Here is a 10,783-nt window from a genome sequence, read left to right as displayed (position 1 = left end):
GTGCAGTCTACATACAGTTGGGACTTTTTTTTTTTTTCCTGTACGACATAACATGTAATATTTTAATTGCTGTTGTGTTGGCCAACCCATTATATGCTCATGTGTTGTGGCTGTGTGGTTTGTTACTCTGTATCACATCTTTATTGGAACAGTAATGAGTCTCTCTTCTCGCTCTCTTTCCCAAAGATGATTTTCCCTTTCCATTGGCCCTGCCCGTACATCCCCCTCTGCCCCTTGGCACTTGCGGACATGTTGAGCGCTCCGTGCCCGTTCATTGTCGGGATTGATTCGCGCTACTTTGATCTGTATGATCCGCCACCGGATGTAAGCTGCGTTGACCTAGATACCAACACAATCTCGCAGTGAGTATTCCTGGATTAGAGTTTGCTCTAGCTGCAGTAAAAGGAGATTGGGGTGTTCTTCCAACTGCAGAGGGGGTTGTTGTTTTTCTTTACCCGTTGCCTGCTGGAGGGTACTGCATTGCTCCACAATTAATTGCAATACTTGCTGGCAAGAAAGGGTTTGATGTGGCATGTGTACAGTTAACAAGTACATTGCAGTTGATCTAGTTGAAGTAGTTTAGGGGGAAACACTAGAAACCTGTGTGTGCTTCACAACACTGGAAGGCCAGTATTTCCGTGAATGAATGCATACTGCATTACACAGTACAGACATGTTCTAGCGAGGTGTAAAAAGTGTTATTTCTAATATTTTGTATTATTGTCGCCTTTCATATTGCGTTTAATTTATTGTGTGGATTTTCATTGATACTTTGCTATAAAACCTATTCCCTGTTTACCTCCCCTTTAAAAACAGGAGATGTTTTTGTTTTTAAGGTGCATATGACACTTGACCTGCTGGGGTCTTTCTATTTTTATATGAAATAATGTTATCTACCCTACAACAAGAAAATAAATATCACAAAGCGTGCTCCAAGTGGGTTATTCATTAAGGTCCGTTACGGGTTAACATACATCAATAATAGGTGAATAACCCACATTTAAAGGTAAAGTAACCCACCCTAACTAACCTCCAGTTTTGTTTCTGGGGGTCCACCGGAGATGAACCGCACTATTTTCACCACTCGGTTCCCAAAATACTTACTGGTTTTTAAAGGGGATTTAAATGCCTATTCAATGGGAAGTCATAACTACTGATAATGCAGCTTCCTATTGGCCTGAGATTTGGCATCCATTTTGTTTCCCCTGAGCATTAAACCAGTTAACTTCACAAGTATCTCAGGACTCAGGAACCAGGGGGTCTTGGAGCTGAAAATTGTGGCGTTTGGCTGCCTGCTAAAAAAAGAAAGGGGGGCTAGAAACGAACAAACAATCGTGTAGAACAGGAGTGGTCAACTCCAGTCCTGAAGGGCCACCAACAGGTCAGGTTTTAAGGATATCTAGTTTTAGCACAGGTGGCTGAGTCAACGACTGAGCCACCTGTGCTGAAGCAGGGATATTCTTTAAACCTGACCTGTTGGTGGTCCTTGAGGGCTGTAGTTGGCCATTCCTGGAGTTGGAGGAACGTCTTCTTTAATGAATGACCCCCTAAGTGTGCAGTGTTTGGCCATTAAAAGGTATATAATGCACAGGTACAATATCACTACGGGATTATCATCTCTTGTAATAACTGGCCGTGTTTTCGGAGAACATTGGTCCCTTTGTATGTGTACATAGAATAATATTCCGCTCCAGGACCCTGTAAGATTTGCTCTCACCTAGTTAAACTCTGCAGAGCTTGTCATTTCAATAACAGAATCTCCCCCTATTTACAGAACGGAGTGTAAGAGAAACGTGACATGGAAGATACTTCCGAAGAAATCCTGCAAAAACCTGCTGAACACTCTGAGTAACTTGTACCAACAACTGGCAGAGTGTAAGTACACAAAGCAAGCTACCAAGTGTGACGTACAAGTGTGTCACAGGATCAACCTTGTGCAGTCACTAGAACAATGTGTTCCTGTTCACATTTCTTTCACATGAAAGGCTGTTCCTGGGTGTTTATTATTTTCACGTGAGGTTCTATTCACACATTGTTCCAAGGTCCTGACTAAAAGTAGCCTGGCCATGTTTTTCTGTTGTGCTTAGGGTCTTACCCCTTCAGGGCCTAGCAGGCCTCATCCCATCAGTGAGGGTAAAATCACCCCAAAACCCGCCTGTGTAGTTCACAATCCTAAACTATTGTTTCCAGTTTTAACTTCTTTTCCCCTTCTGCACTTTATTGCTTTTTGTATTTTTATCTCGTGTTTTGATTTATTTTGTAGTTTAAATGTTTTCCTTTTAATTTGTAGAACTTTTTAGAATATGTGAAGCGCTGATAGTCCTATTGGAAGGAAAAACGTTATTAATATTAATTCTATCTTGGAGGCTTTGCACGACGGAACATGCTTTCAGTTTAGTTTGCTTTGTGGTCTCAATAAAAGCATTTTCGTGTCAATATTTGGTGATTTATTTACCTGAGAAAGGGTCTCCCGAATAAGATGGCATTTCTACTTGCAGTGCAGCAAAGACCAAGAGAAGATGGGCTAATGGAGCTAGCGACGAATGACTGTGACTTTAACGCTGGGAAGAAACTGCATCAGCTGGACATGGAGATTCAGGAAGCCTTCCTGTGCTTCATGGCATCTATATTAAAAGGGTACAGGTCATACCTACGACCTATCACCCAAGCCCCATCAGAGACTGCCACAGATGCCAGCTCTCTCTTTGAACTGCAGGGTATAACAAATAAGCTATTGTATCTATGTTTTCCAATCCCTGCCATGTACAACTCCTTGGTATCTATTTACTGAAGTCTTCCAGTTGCAAATACGTGTTTTTTTTTGTTTTTTTTCCAAACATTTTTATTAGGCATATATACAGGCATACCCCGCTTTAAGGACACTCACTTTAAGTACACTCGCGAGTAAGTACATATCGCCCAATAGGCAAACGGCAGCTCAAGCATGCGCCTGTCAGCACGTCCTGAACAGCAAAACCGACTCCCTACCTGTACCGAAGCTGTGCGCAAGCGGGGAAACTATAGAGCCTGTTACAAATGCGTTATTTACATCAGTTATGCACGTATATGACGATTGCAGTACAGTACATGCATCGATAAGTGGAAAAAAGGTAGCGCTTCACTTTAAGTACATTTTCGCTTTACATACATGCTTCGGTCCCATTGCGTACGTTAATGCGGGGTATGCCTGTATATTTGACAAACATGGTAGATTATTGCTAGCCTAATACAAAAACAATTTTTTTTTAAATATAAGAGATGAGATAGAGTAGATCATCGCCACTTGAGGCGAGGCCTCTAGACCACATTGTGGTCCGAAAGGAAAGAGGCTAGAAAAAGAAAAGGAAGAGAGGGAGGAGGGGAAAGGCTTGAGGGAGGGGGGATGAGAATTGAACCTCTTCCCGTACGCCGAGAATCGAGTCTCTCCACTTAGATTTAGGTAGGTCTGATTCACCCTTACAGTCAAAGGAGATGAACATCAGGACTTGACTATAACGTTAGCCATGGTTCCCAGATCTTGTAGAAAGCAGCTGTGGATCTTTTGAGGAAGGCAGTGAGCTTTTCCATGAGCATTACCTCATCGATCCTCTTTTTATTTTCTGCTTGGAAGGGGGAGATACCTTCTTCCAGGAGGCGGCAATTGCACATCTCGCCGCTGTGAGAATGAAGGAGATTAATTTCCTCACTGGTCGGTCAATTTCCTCTATTGGCCTGGCCAGTAGGCAGGTCAGTGGATCAATAGGTATTGTGAGGTCCGTTACCTCTTTTATTAAGGTTTGTACTGTGAGCCAATATTTCTGGATTTCTGGACACGTCCACCATATGTGAGCCATGTCTGTGTGTTTTTATTAACGTGGTTGTGCTTCCAGGAGACTTCAGCAAGTAACCGGTTAAATGTTAAGATCTGCAAAGAAACGTGTGCACTGGTTGGTAAAAAGGGTGTGAGGTGATTTTCACGGAAGTTGCAAAGTCCTGAAGGGTTTGAGTTGCAAGTGGCGTCTGTATATGATGAGAGCTGTTCTAGTAGGGTGGGCAGATGGGTAAAGCGCACGTTTTGATGTCGTTACAGGTTTCTTAAAAAGCCGCGACCGTTCACATCACAAATTCTACAACATGATGACCAAGACTCAGATGTTTATCCGCTTTATTGAGGAATGCTCCTTCGTCAGCGATAAAGATGCCAGTCTGGCCTTCTTTGATGACTGCGTTGAGAAAGTTAGTGATGCTTGGTTTTATTTAAGACCTTTTGCTGTCAGAAGGGCAGGATCTGATGGCGGGGGCCTGAATCCTGCCCCTCTGGGCTGGCTCCTGAAAACCAGCTTTTAGTCATTCATGGTACTTCGCTTGAGCCTCTTTTATATCTGTATTTTGGGAACATCGGATGCATGTTATGTCTGAAGGATGTTGTTATAATCTTGGAAGACATCACATTGGGGTTGAGCTAAAAATAATTGTACATTTCAGAGATTGTTTTTTTTTTTTTTAAATTCCCTTTCACCTTCACAAACAGCCAGGTAGCATTGAGCTCTTATGTGATTTAATCTGACAAGTGTTTTCCCTTCTTTCTCCAGTTTTGGATTCCTTTCTCTCTCTCTCTCACACACTTTTGTTTTCTGCAGGGCATGTAAAAGTTCACCTGTCCCTTTGAATGGGATTTAATCCTAATCCTGCAAAAACCTTTCCTTTAATATTTTTTGTGTTTATTGAAACTCACTATCTGAATAGTTTCCATTGTAATCACTTCATTCTGTTGCTGCATAAACTTTGTTGTACACAGAGCTGTGTATTCCTCGTCATTGCGGCCCTACTGCTGGTTTATGGAATACAGCGATGAGCTTCATTATATAGTACTCATAAGTGTCCTGTATTCACCACGGCAACATCTGTTTTTGTGCATGCAAGCTTTATTTGTATTCTGGCTGAATATCACACAGGCTTGTGTTTTGACAATTCGTTTCTTTATTCTCTCGTTAACAAGCTGTTCTTAGAGAGGACTAATGCAGATAAAGGAGGCAAAGTAAGTGTTTTAGGGTTATTGCAAATTTTAGGGTTGGCATAAATATTCCTTTAATTTCCTAGATAACAACAAGTTTTAGAAGTTTAACACCGTTGGTCCTGGCGCGGCCATGCTGTACACTGCAAAAAAAAAAAAAAAAGCATTTGCTAAAGCATCTTTTAGCATTCCAATTGTTAATATGTTCAGTAAGACCAGTTTTACACGTACGTGATGTTGAAACGAATGCACTTTTTCATGTTTGGGAACACTAGGGCTGCAGTTGATTCTAGGGGGGGCTTGGTCTCCGTTCCCCAGATACCCGTGCATGAAATCCAATCCCATGGATTGTTAATCTTGCTAAGTGGGTCACCTTCTGTCCCGTTCAGCTGGAATTAAGGCAGATTAGGAGATATGTAGCTTCCACCGGTTGGCAGTCCTCACGTGGTCACCTATGTCAAAAGGTGGCCCGGTTTGCAGCAGTGCTGTTTTTATTATTCTCTGCAGCTTTATTAAAATGTTCAAACAATGAAGTGTTTGTGTTGTAGCAAGATAAAGATGTAAGCCAGCTATCCAGTTGAATGTTCTGCAGGACCTTCCTGGGAGTGAAGAGTTAAACAAAAACACCACATTTGTTTTAGCAGAATGTTTTCTTTAAACCCCGCAGTACATGGAACATGGTTTTGCATTGTGGGCATCTCCAGTCTTTAAGGGCCAGCAACAGGTCAGGTTTTCAGGTTATCCCCGCTTCAGCACAGGTGGTGCAGCCTTCGACCGAGCCACTGATTGAGCCACCTGCATGAATTGATTTCTCTCCTGTCTTTAAATGTGTTAACAGATAGTCAACAAAGGCTGATTGGAAGAAAATTGTGATAAATTGCCCATTTTCAGCCCAAATACAGATGTTTTACTTATCCCGTTCTGAGAGAGTACACCAATGATTGTGGTTGTACTAGTTTACCTTCATATATTACATTAGTTTGTGTTCTGCCAAGTTGAGACGATCAATGATCGACTTCTAGCAATATTGCAGTTTTCTGGGACAGTTGTTTTGCATGTGTGTGACTATGCCTGATGCTTTTGTTCAAAGTGCATTCAAAACGGCTGTACTGCATGTCAGGGGTGCACAAACTTTTCTGTTTGCGCCCCCCTGTCTGCTTCTCTCCCCCCCCCCACCCCCCATACCTGCTCTCTGGCAGGGGCGAGTCATGTGATGTCGCGTTGCGATTTGACCCCGCCGTGTTGTCATGGCGCTGCGTCACCGGAGGGCAGGTTAGAGGGAGTTATAGATGCCTCATGCTCCCCCCTGGCATTTAATTTAAATGTTGTGGGGAAGAACGCGGGGCCTCTGTAAGCGCCGCGCCCCCCCCAGTTTGCGCCCCCTGCAGTATGCTATCATACGGCTGTTACATTCTTCGCTGTTGTAGGGATAATTCAAGTCCGTGGCTGTTTTCAGCTGCTTCCGAATATATTGAATCGTCCCCAAAGTGTATATGCTTCTCCAGCAGTAAAAGGGTTAAAGAAGTATGAGTGAGCATTGAATGTATGTGGGTATATCTTTATTTCTATAGCACCCACCGTGTGATCAGCCATTTACAGAATATACAATAAGTGCAACAAATAAGATCAAACAATAGGAAAGTAAATCCTTGCCTGGAGAGCTTGCAATCTAAGTAAATATTTAATTCTATTTTTATTAAAACTACGTTGTACCTGGTTGCATATGAATGGAGTCCAAGGCCGCGTCCATGCTGATCGTGCGCGAGCGGCGCGCTGAATCACATTAGTTGAATGAGATCATGTATAGTGTGTGCACGTGAGCGTCGGCAAGACTTTGTTGCGCGACGGCAGGGTCACTTGAGTGGTTCGCCCAATGAGGGCGTACCGGCTCCGTGACGTCACGGCCGCGCCGAAGCATCTAGCTTCAAGACAAAAATCTCTCCTGCTTAGGCGTGCGTGACGCTGCGCTCACGCACTAACCATGGACGCGGCCGAACAGCATTTTTGAGAGCTGACGGCCAGGGCACCAGTTTAGATTATACTTGATATCTTCAGGTAGATGTGGACAGGCCGGTAGAGACGCGTCTTATTGAGCTGGACGAGTCCCACAGAAGCGAGCACACGGTTTTCATAACGCCGCCGGAGATCCCCCACTTACCGAATGGGGAGGAGCACCCCATGAAATACAGGTAAGCCAGTGCTTGTGGGCGGATTAAGTGGAGCATTTGCAATGCACAGGAGGTTTATACGGCATTGCCCAAGCCTTTCTGTGCTGGCATAATTATGGGAACGTTTCAGTTGGATCGTGCTGAAGCCGTTTGTGCTCTTAGGAAAGGATAATACAGGATAAAACATTTGATAGGTTAGAGCAGGGGTGGCCAACTCCCAGTCCTCAAGGGCTACCAACAGGTCAAGTTATCAAGATTTCCCTGCTTCAGCGCAGGTGGCTCAATCAGTGGCTGGGTCAACAACTGAGCCACTGATTGAGCTGAACACCTGTGCTGACGCAGGGATATCTTGAAACCCTGACCTGTTGGTAGCACTTGATTACTGGAGATGGCCGCCCCTGGATTAGTTCCTGGTGCGGGGGGGGTGATGGTCTGTATAAAAACATACACATGATACTGTGCACCCAGGGAAACTTGGAGAAATGAGCACCGGAGGTTACCTAGTGTAATGTATCGCAGAGCGAGAACCCCAAGACCCCCAATGTCTTAGCCAGGCCTTTCCTAGCCCATGAAGCACACACCCGCTGCCAGGCGCTGCTTGAATAGATGGTCATCTCTTTCCGAGTAGATTGTTTGTCGTTCTTGGATTCAGTATAATATAGTAATTTTCATCAGAGTAGTTTATAAAACCTATAAAATCACCAAGTCTTGGATTCTTCGCAGTTATTCGCAGAGGTCGGCAGGTAATAATTTGCTTGCACGGTAGCTTTTGTTTGTGCCAGAATTGGTTCACTCCCTGACATAACTGGGGCATTTTCTTTAGTGTTCCATTATAATGATGAATATGCGAGTTACATGCTTGTCTTGTTCTGTTCCCAAGTTACAACGGGTTCCCGGTTCTTTCTTTGGATCTATTCGACACTCCCGATGGCCTGAAAATTCGCAAACCCTCCTCGAAGGTCACGGCTCCCTGCAGCCCATCTCCAATGTTCAGGAGAACTAAACAGGTGCTACCAATGAGACTTCCTCTGACTAGGGACCAGGAAAGGGCTGGCATTTAATGAAGCTTCTCCCCTAAATAATAAAACGATATAGCTTGTTTCTCCCAGAGAAGAATTCTTGTAAGGAAATGTCACAATGAAATGTCTGGGATTAGGGGGTCCTTGTACTTTGGAATGGCACAGTTCAGCTCCAGAAACACTGATGTGTGAGCCCAAAGCCCAAAATGTAAACCTCTATCTTGCCCAAGAATGCCCTGAGCTTTGACTGCGTTATATTGCACAGAGATCTAGCTGATAAATATGTCACGTAACATTTTCTGTAACCTCCGGTATCTGCGCAGGAAATCCGGTCCGCCCATAAAATCGCGCGGCAGTACTCCTCCATCCCGCAGATGTGGTCCAGATGCTTGCTGCGGCACTGCTACGGCCTGTGGTTTATCTGCCTCCCTGCGTACGTGAAGGTCTGCCACTCCAAAGTGCGAGCTCTCCGGGCCGCGTACGACGTGCTGCGGAAGATGCACGTGAAAAAGATCGACTCTCCCGATGAGGTAATGTAGGGCTATTCAACTTCAGTCATCCAGCCCCCCCCCCATCCCCCAACAGGTCAGGTTTTCAGGATATTCCAGCTTCAACAAAGGTGGCTCAATCAAAGACAGAGTCTTGGATTTAGGTTCCTGTTCTGTACTACACAAGCATTGTCCTAATGTCACCTACATCAGAGGTGCTCAACTCCGCTCCTCAAGCCACCCCCCCCCCCCCCAACAGGTCAGGTTTTCAGGATATCCCAGCTTCAGCACAGGTGGCTCAATCAGAGGACTGGGCCTCTGATTGAGCCACCTGTGCTGAAGCAGGAATATCCTGAAAACCTGACCTGTTGGGGGGGGGGGGGGGGCTTGAGGAGCGGAGTTGAGCACCTCTGAGGTAATGTATGCAGAAAGCAGCCATGTACTTGTGCACACGCGTGTTGCGGGGAGGTTACAGTGATCACTGAAATTCAGTCATTGTGTCCAAAGACCATGATAAGACATGGGAAATCCCTGTGTGCTCCTCACAGACAAGATCTTCTTTTTGCTTCGCAATTCAGAGACGAGAGTCTGGTCGTGTTAAAGAAGAAAAAAAAATGCAAAATTTGCCTGCCCATATTCAAAATCGCTCATTTTTAACATGTGACCGAAGCAGGGGGTCTCCGGAGCGAAACCCTTTCAATTTCAGCTCCGGGGACCCCCTGCTTCCAGAGACACTTACCTCCGTAGGGGGTGCCGCACCTCTCTGCTTTTTAAAGCTCATGCGTCCCGTGGGCCAATAGGAAGCCGCACCGGATGACATCATGGCTTCCTATTGGCCCGCACCGGATGACGTCACGGCTTCCTATTGGCCCGCACTGGATGACGTCACGGCTTCCTATTGGCCCGCACCGGATGACGTCACGGCTTCCTATTGGTCCGCAGGGCGAGGCTGCTTTGGAAAATGGTAATTACGTGATTCCCTGCTTGCATGCCGGATCGGCTGCCGGCACCCCCCAACGGAGGTAAGTATCTCCGGAAGCAGGGGGTCCCCAGTGCTGAAAATCATGGGGTTTAGCTCCGGAGACCCCCTGCTTCAATTCTATGTTAAAAAAAAAAAAATTGCCTCCTTGTATTGCCTCTTTAAACCTGTCCCTTTCACCATGGGGTAGTGTGTTCCAGTGAAATAGTATGGTGGGCTCGCATTGTTTTCAAAGATATTATCTCCTCCATTGGACATGAAATCATTATATATTGTTTCATATTGCGATGTAAATTGGGCAGACTACTTTGCAGTCTATAGTAAAACTTCTGTGAGATGTCCTGCCTTCTAGAAGCGGTGTTATGTGTTACCGTAGGTGTGCTATCGGGTCCTGATGCAGCTCTGCGGGCAGTACGGGCAGCCTGTGCTTGCAGTTAAAGTTCTCTTTGAAATGAAGAAAGCTGGAGTGCAGCCAAATGCCATTACGTATGGCTACTACAACAAGGTGAGCAGTGAACGGGCCCCATGGGAGGGGATGTGTCACGATCTATAGCTTGTGGTGTATTGATCATTTTGTGCCAGCGGGAACATGATCACTGTGGTCACCTACTCTTAGTCCATCATGGAGATGTGCTGAAGTATTGCAACCCCATGCAAGGAGACCTGCTGCAGCAATGCAGCCCCATGCAAGGAGACCTGCTGCAGCAATGCAACCCCATGCAAGGAGACCTGCTGCAGCAATGCAGCCCCATGCAAGGAGACCTGCTGCAGTAATTCAACCCCATGCAAGGAGACCTGCTGCAGAAATGCAGCCCCATGCAAGGAGACCTGCGGCTAGAGCAGCAGTAGCAGTAATGCAGCCCCGTGCATGGAGACCTGCTGCAGCAGCAGTAATGCAGCCCCGTGCAAGGAGACCTGCAGCAGCAGTGCAGCCCCGTGCAAGGAGACCTGCAGCAGCAGTGCAGCCCCATGCAAGGAGACCGGCTGCTAGAGCAGCAGTAGCAGTAATGCAGCCCCGTGCAAGGAGACCTGCAGCAGCAATGCAGCCTCGTGCAAGGAGACCTTCAGTCATTAAATATAGCAGTGTATTTACCTTGCAGTGTTACAGAAGCCATGTAATATAAAAGCAGTATATT

At 45.6% G+C, this 10,783-nt stretch overlaps 1 protein-coding gene across 7 annotated transcripts in view; it reads left to right on the top strand.

Annotated features, from left to right (window-relative positions):
• The window catches only part of DENND4A (DENN domain containing 4A), a 71,134-nt gene that overhangs the window by 41,028 nt on the left and 19,323 nt on the right, over positions 1 to 10,783 (top strand). For 6 of the 7 annotated variants that reach the window (XM_075575352.1, XM_075575355.1, XM_075575353.1 and 3 more), the window contains 9 exons: positions 187 to 362; positions 1,775 to 1,875; positions 2,499 to 2,717; positions 4,070 to 4,215; positions 4,979 to 5,017; positions 7,049 to 7,182; positions 8,042 to 8,168; positions 8,504 to 8,710; positions 10,024 to 10,152. In XM_075575352.1, the coding sequence (XP_075431467.1) occupies positions 187 to 362; positions 1,775 to 1,875; positions 2,499 to 2,717; positions 4,070 to 4,215; positions 4,979 to 5,017; positions 7,049 to 7,182; positions 8,042 to 8,168; positions 8,504 to 8,710; positions 10,024 to 10,152 (1,278 nt within the window). The remainder of the gene's footprint in view (positions 1 to 186; positions 363 to 1,774; positions 1,876 to 2,498; positions 2,718 to 4,069; positions 4,216 to 4,978; positions 5,018 to 7,048; positions 7,183 to 8,041; positions 8,169 to 8,503; positions 8,711 to 10,023; positions 10,153 to 10,783) is intronic. The other variant, XM_075575356.1, reaches the window with a different exon arrangement.

Source organism: Ascaphus truei, chromosome 18, assembly GCF_040206685.1.
Source record: "Ascaphus truei isolate aAscTru1 chromosome 18, aAscTru1.hap1, whole genome shotgun sequence".
In the NCBI taxonomy this organism is placed as follows: Eukaryota; Metazoa; Chordata; class Amphibia; order Anura; family Ascaphidae; genus Ascaphus; species Ascaphus truei.
Note: the sequence above shows the minus strand (reverse complement) of the source record. Positions and strands in the feature narration are given on the sequence as shown.